Source organism: Micropterus salmoides, unplaced genomic scaffold, assembly GCF_014851395.1.
Source record: "Micropterus salmoides isolate LMB-PRFRI ecotype aquatic unplaced genomic scaffold, ASM1485139v1 Ms_hic_scaffold_21, whole genome shotgun sequence".
Classification (NCBI taxonomy): Eukaryota; Metazoa; Chordata; class Actinopteri; order Centrarchiformes; family Centrarchidae; genus Micropterus; species Micropterus salmoides.
The window spans coordinates 27290294-27297894 of NW_024041262.1; the positions used below are offsets into that span (position 1 = coordinate 27290294).

Below are 7601 nucleotides of genomic sequence, written 5' to 3' on the forward strand. Positions count from 1 at the left end.
TTGGTGAGTTTTCGAGTATGTTTAGGCCATGTCAGTTGGGCCTACTTTGCAGAAAAAAAAAAAAAAAAAAAAAAATATATATATATATATATATATATATAATCCGAGCAAATTCAATAGGGACCTCGCACGGTCGTGCTCGGGCCCTAAAAAAAAAAAAAAAAATCCGAGCAAATTCAATAGGGACCTCGCACGGTCGTGCTCGGGCCCTAAATATTTTTAGTGATCACATTAATGTGTGTGATTTGCTTAAAGAGATAGTTTCTTACTTTCCCAGAGACTAATAAATGCCTGAGGACAGACCTTTGGTGTTGCTTATTTACTTGTTAAGTCACATTATTTACAGAAATTAATGTTGCAGTGTAACAGTTAGCTTACAGAAAGTTACTTTTGTAGTTTTAGCTTTGTAAGCTTAATTTGGTATCAGGGCAGTGGCTTAATTTTAACTTAAAGGTTCAGTGTGTACATTGTGGTGATATCTAGTGGTCGCGTTGCGAATTGTAACCATCAGCTAAGTCTACTGCTCTTCCCTCCCCCTTATCAAAATTGTAGCATAGCTACGGTGGCTGACACAGGACAAAAGATGGAGTCATCTGAGACAGCAGAGAGTAGCCACTCATGGAATGAGGTTTCTTTAGATAGATACAAGGTACAAGGTAGATTATTTATCATTATACAGCACTAGTCTGTAGTTTGCAGTCCCTTCATGCTACACACAGAGAACTTAACAGAAAATTAAACGTGTATTAAAATATGGTAACATATAAAATTGAATTAACTTAAAAATATATACAGTTATTTATATACAAAGGTTATTTACTAAACATACACATATCCATCCATCCACCCGTGTCCATCTTGACTGTGTTTGAGCACCAAGCATCACCTCCCTCATCTTGCCGGAGTCTCACAACTCGGAACACGCACTGCCAGCCGAGTGCTTTTATGAAATACAATAGAAACACAAAGTAGTTCTGATAACCAGAATTTGAACTTGTGGTAAAATGATGATGATGAACGTTTGCAATGGCATTTTACTGTGACACTTTGTGTGTCCGGGTCTTTAGACAGAAGACAAACTCCCTCACTGGAGAGCTGAACGGGAGGCTGCTGCTTCCAAACTGAGAAATCACAGATCCCTCCAGGGTTTGGGTTAAGGCTGGGGAATAGTGTGAAGCTCCACATTGTTCCTAATGTCACCTGATGTACTTTTTACAGGTTTAATGTTCCTTTTAAAGTCTTCTTCAATGTTTTTATTTCATTCATAATCATTATGTACTACAGGGCCTTTGGCAGAATAACATGCTCATTTTAATATTACACAACAAATCACATGTTTAAACAAGAACAGGACGTCCTGGAGGTCAGTTACTCTGTTCCATGGAATTGTCTGCATTTATTTAATATTTTTCTAAAAGGTGTGTCTGCTGTGACATCACAGCGCCTTCTGTAGATATAAGTAGTGAAGTTGTGAGAGTGTGACAGACTGAAGGAGAAGCAGCAGTTTGTTTCCTCTGAAGGTGAAGCCGCAACGTCTTCTCAGTTCAACCTGCAGGTGAGTTCAGACAGGTAAGCATCCAACCAGGAGACATTACACATGTCTGATAAATCAGCTGTGTGCAGTATTATTCTCAGCTCCTCCAGGATCTCACAGAGACTTTGGGCAGTTTTTTTAACCAAAATGACTGAATTAGCAAAACATAGAGCTGAACTTCATAAACATTTAGTCATGTTGCAATAATTTGCAATATTTAAATATTGCATTTCAATTAAAAATGCAACTGTTTTATGAACTCATATATAATCATGTGTGATACTCCCAAATACTGATGAGTTTTGGTTGAGTATGTGTTGATTCCTGAGTGACTGCAGAGCGTCTGTAGAGCTGCAGACTGTGGTTGTATGAAGTGATGGCGGTGAAGTCAGTCAACATGTCTGTAGTTTGTGATGCTGCAGAATTGTGTTTGATTTTACTGAGAGGTGACTCTAATATTCTAAAAATCCTATATTACCATGAACAGTTGGAGCGGCTGTGGCTCAGGAGGTAGAGCGGGTTGGCCGTTAATTGGAAGGTCAGCGGTTCAATCCCTGGCTCCCCCTGGTTGCGTGTCGAAGTGTCCTTGGGCAAGATACTGAACCCCGAATTCTGTTCCGCCAGTGTATGAGTGTGAATGTTAGTTTCCGTTTGAGCACTTAGGCTCAGTGTATGAATGTGTGTGAATGGTGAATGCCGATGTAGTGTAAAAGTGCTTTGAGTGGTCGAAAAGACTAGAAAGGCGCTATACAAGTACGGAGCATTTACATTTGTCATGATTTGTATCTAATGCAGTTTTGTGAGGGAACTTATTAGAACTTGAACACCAAATGTCAATACGTCCTTACTGCATTTACATAATAATCTGTTCCATGTGAGTTCAGTGACGAAACAAATATATTGTTGCTGTATTTTCAGAGCATCAGACGGATCCACATCAGCAGTTTCAGCAGAAATCTGACAATGAAGGTGAGTTTGTGAACTGATATTTTACAGATCTCAAAGTCCTGTTAAACTGTGAAGAGGCTTGTGATATCGGTAGCTTAGATGGTTGCTACAGCAACAACCCAGGCAGATAATTATTGTCAGTTAGCTCCACCTTAGAGGTGTCTTTGCCCACACCGCCATGAAACTAGAGGCCAAACTGTTAAAACAGTGTGTAAGAGTCAAAGCTCAGTCAGAATGACAACATGTGCTCTGTTCCAGCTGGTATCAGTCGTCTTCCTCCTCCTGGCTCCTCTGTTGACCAGCTGCCAGCAGCTCGTCCAACCGGTGGACTGCAGTGACATCTACAAACAAGACAAGAGCCTCCCCAGTGGAGTGTACACCATCTATCCCCTTGGAGAGAGGTCTGCTGTCCAGGTACACTTCACCTCTAACAGAAACATAGTTACAAGTTCTGACTGATACTTACTAATACAACAGATATGGATAACAGATGTTATTGGATGGATAAGTATGTTAGATAGTTGTTGCACCAGTAGCATGTTTGAATATGCAGTGTTAAGTTTCCTACTGAATGTGTTTGTGTGTAGGTGTACTGTGACATGAAGACAGAAGGAGGTCGCTGGACGGTGAGTATTACCACAGAGTGACTTTCAGTATCAGCACTTCCTGTTGGACTTTCACAATAAATGACATAGCAGTAAAACCTTGTTGCCTGGAAATATGAGCTGTCAGGTATCTGGTGTGTTTAGCTAGTTCTCCCTCCATCCCGTCCCCCCCAGGTGTTCCAGAGGAGGATGGACGGCACCGTGAACTTCTACAGGGGCTGGGATCAGTACAAGCTGGGCTTTGGTAGCGCTGCTGGAGAGTACTGGCTCGGTGAGAAACCAAACCTAACTAACACTAATGTGACTTTGTGAAACTTTGTTGTGTGAATCCAGAAATGAGACTGACCAAGTTTTGTGTCTAAAGTCTAGATCAGTTAGTGTGAGAGTGTTTTAATCAATTATCTCCACGTCTGTCCAAAATGTCAAACTGTGCCCAGTGTGTACATGTATATATACAGTGTGTATGTGTGTGTTTGTGTGTGTGCAGGTCTTGAGAACATCTACCAACTGACTAAGCAAAGAAAATATGAGCTGCTGGTCGACATGGAGGACTTTGAGGGGAAGAAAGTGTTTGCTCGCTACTCTTCATTCTCCATCGATTCAGAGTGTAACGGATATAAACTGAGTGTATCTGGATTCATTAATGGAGGGGCGGGTGAGTAAGATGTGTCTTTCTACACTTCTACATCTTGAGCAGGTTGCTGCACCCCAAACTCCCCCTCTCTCTAGCGCGCACACACACACACACACACACACACACACAAATCTATATCTACATGTGTGTGTATATAGATAGATAGATAGATAGATAGATATATATAGATTTATTTATTTACTTCTGTGTAGTGAAGCTTCATTTAATGTAGAGTAGCTAGTAGCTTAGCTCACTACATTTTCCAAGTATCTTGCCCAACACTGCTGGTGCAATCTTAAAACCGCACCGCTAGTGGTCGCTGAAAACTCATAATGCCCCTTCAACACAAGTCAGAAACATTTTTCCACTGGGCGCCTCAGCAGGGGTAGAGTGACCTCTGCTGGTTGAGCTTCCACATAGCAAGTATGAATTTGTTATGAAAATTTTAATTAAATAATAATATCTAAAATATATAATTAACTTAAGCTTCATATGAGACCAGTTCACTTTTCTTAATCTGAAGTTATAGGTCAGGTCTTTTTGTTGAGTTTTACTAAAATTTTGGCTTAGTTTTAGTCTATAATAACCTTTCTAACTACACCGTACATGAGCCTACTTTTATTTTGAAAGTTTTACCTGTTACTTTCACTTACAAAAAAGGAATAGACCGTGTGATTTTCTTACGTTTCATCCAGGTGAAACACTGAGTCGATCAGAGATCGACCTGCTGGTGACTTCAGCTGTCTGGACCATAACTGGTCTCATCAGTCTGTCTGATAGAGGACTGCAGGCTGTGAAAAGTTCAGCTGATACTTATAGATAATGCAAATTTACTAACCCTGTGGTTCTTCTGTGTGTCTGTAGGAGACTCCTTGACTTATCACAACGGACAGAAGTTCACCACCTTTGACAAAGACCAGGACTTCTCCTCTGGCAACTGTGCCAGATCATACCTGGGGGCGTTCTGGTATGGTGCATGTCACTATACAAACCCCAACGGGGTTTATCGCTGGGGGGCTGACAAAACTCTCTTTGCTGTTGGAGTGGAGTGGCGCCATTGGAAGGGTAATAACTACTCCCTGAAGACCATCAGCATGAAGATCCGTCCTGTGCAGTAGTTCTCCAGGACCAACGTACAGCAGAATATCAGCAGCTGATCTCTCTCCTCATTTCTTTCTCTTTCTCTCATTAAGCATGTAATCTCACAACGGGCCTTATTTTCCTGAAACTGGGCACGAGCACAATCCACCAGCAGCAGAACACCAACTCAGATTAGTCCTTTTTGTTACCATCTGTGGCTCAAAGCGGTCGCAGCTCGGCGCAGCGTGGAAGAGAGGCTGAATAAATGATTAGTAGGAGGAGCACAGAATCAGCAGGTGGAGCTTCAGTAACGACCAATCACATGACATCCTTTTTAAAAGCAGCAGACAGACCAAGTGGACCAGGACGAGTCAGGCCGAGGCGTCTATGAGAAATAAAGAAGGCTCCGAACACAAATGTGGAACATCCCAAATATTAATATACGTTAGCAACACATCAGGATTTCAGGCCAGTTTGAGAAGTAAAATGTCACTGCACCACCTGACCTGCTCCAACAGCCTCAGCTGCACCACTCCACCTTCCACCAGTGGAAAGTCAGCTGGCTGCAGTTGGGCTGCTGCTGGATTTGTGCCGGCAGGAAAGTAGGGCCCAGAATCTTGAAATCGTGTGAAAAGCTGATAGTGACAGGTTTGAAACCCTTGTGTGAATCATTATCTGCTGTACGCTGACAATAAATAAGAAGCTGAGCATTAAGATGATCTGATGTCTTTACTGTGTCTCCTGAGCCCGGAGGGGATGGGGGGGGGCCCTCTCCTCTGTCTGAACAGGGTGCGTGCCTGCAGTCACTGATATCTCTCATCTCACGCTATCCACACAAACAGCCCCTGATCTAGCAGTATAACTCATCACTTTACGCCCTAAACTCACTGAATAAAACACAGATAAAAACTAACCTACATTTGTATAATCCCAACTCCAACGGTGTCTTACCTTTGCTGTTTCTGTAATAAAAGTGGTCTGGTCACATAAAACTAGTGTTAGTTATAGTTGGTCAGAAAACTGGAGTAGACATTACAGCAAAGATCCATTTGAACACACGGTATTTATCTCCATCTTGCGGCTGACTCATAGTACTGAGACCTACAAGCCTCTTTAGCTCTGACTGAGACAAATGTTTTTCACACATCTTTTTATTCTCATTTTACCTCCCTGTGTAGCATTGATCTCTTCTATATTGATCGATATTCATTTGTGTGAGATTTGTGTTATTTGTAACATGACTACGTGTAAATAAACAGTATTTTACATAAAACTCCCAGTAAACAACATGTAAATAGTAAATATGACCAAAACATGGAGACTGCCTGATTATATCTTTAAACATTCTATTTTACTGTCTTTTAATCCAATTTACAGTTTGTCGTAGCAGATTTGTGTGTAAACTGTGTTACAGAACAAAAAGCAAAAGACTGTGGTGGTTTAGAACTGCCAAATTTTTATCATTACTTCCTGTCCAATAGACTACAATATATCTCAAAATGGATCAATCAGAGCCCCCTGGACCACTCATGGATGGACATAGAACAAACCTTCTGTAAAGAAATTAATATTTCCGATATGCCATTCATTAGTTCCAGCATCAAACGTCCTACCTGCTTTAAAAGCATTAACATAGGCACTTCCTTGGCAGCTTGGTGGGAACTTCTCAAAATATCTGGCTCTTCACCTATCCCATGCAGATTTACCCAAATCTGGAATAATCCTGACATCCTGCAAAATAAGAAAACACTAAATTCCCCACTGTGGTATGACAAAGGGATAAGACATCTAGAGCATGTAATGCAAGGCAGTAACTTTATTCCATTCCAGGATCTAGTGGCACAATATGGAATTAGCCATAATAGATTTCTGGAATTTCAACAGTTTAAATCCATAATTCAGGCTAGATTTAAGGATAAAATAATGGACTTAGATTTACCTCCGGGGGGGCGGGGGCGGTGGTGCGGCGCTTGGGATGCCTGGGGCGCGGGCTTGACGGGGGGACCGGTGTTTGCCCTGTATTTAACGTGCCGCTGCTGCGGGGTGGGTAGCCACTCTGCTTGGGTGTCGCGCGGTTGTTGGTATCGGTGCGCGGGTGGTGATTTTGACTCGCGCGCTGTGCGGATGTGGTGGCGCTCGGTGCTTGGCTGCCTCTCTGTGTGTCCTGTGTGTGGGTCCGGGTTGGGGGGAGGGGGCGGGCGGCGTGCATCTGCTGACTCCCTAGGGCTGAGGGGCTGTTGCTGCTGTCGCGGGGTGATTGCTGTCTCTTTTCTTTGGGGACGGTGGGGGTTTGTGTGTGGGATGCTTCGCTGCTAGGGAGGGTGGGGGCATTCGGGAGTCTCTGGGGCGCATGACCGGTATTGTCGGGGTAGGTTTTGGTGCTCCTCCTTGGGGGTACTTGACTGGGGGGGCTGGGCCCCTGTCCGGGGATGAGATCGGCCTCGGGGGCTGCTGTCACTGCCTGCACTGTAGGGAGGGATGCCTCTGGCTGGGCTGGGGGACCGTTGGCCTGGTTCTCCCGCGTTATCGCTCCCTGGCGGCAGGGAGCTTCCCGGCATGGCTTTCTGCTGTTCTTCCTTGGGGCGGGGTACAGCTTCCCCCTGGACATGCGGTCTGGGGTCCTTTGCGCTTTGGGGGGTCGCAGGGTGTCCTGGCTTCTGGGGGTGGGGTCTCTGCGTGGGTTGATCCAATTGCGGTTTGGTGGGCTGCGGTGGGATTGTGGGGCGATTGTCGATGCATCTTGATGCATTATGCTTTTTCCCTGGGCAGGGTCTCTGGATGGCTGCTGGGCGTTTAGTTT

The 7601-nt window shown here is 43.8% G+C and overlaps 1 protein-coding gene across 3 annotated transcripts in view; it reads left to right on the plus strand.

The window, feature by feature from the left end:
• Window positions 1–5515, plus strand: part of LOC119915893 (microfibril-associated glycoprotein 4-like) — a 117909-nt gene extending 112394 nt beyond the window's left edge. For 2 of the 3 annotated variants that reach the window (XM_038735696.1, XM_038735697.1), the window contains exons 3-7: window positions 2741–2896; window positions 3070–3108; window positions 3262–3358; window positions 3575–3742; window positions 4586–5515. In XM_038735696.1, coding sequence (XP_038591624.1) covers window positions 2741–2896; window positions 3070–3108; window positions 3262–3358; window positions 3575–3742; window positions 4586–4839 — 714 coding nt within the window. In that variant the 3' untranslated portion in view covers window positions 4840–5515. Of the gene's footprint in view, window positions 1–1482; window positions 1570–2452; window positions 2504–2740; window positions 2897–3069; window positions 3109–3261; window positions 3359–3574; window positions 3743–4585 lie in introns of those variants that run through there. The other variant, XM_038735695.1, reaches the window with a different exon arrangement.
• The last annotated feature ends 2086 nt before the right edge of the window (window positions 5516–7601 follow it).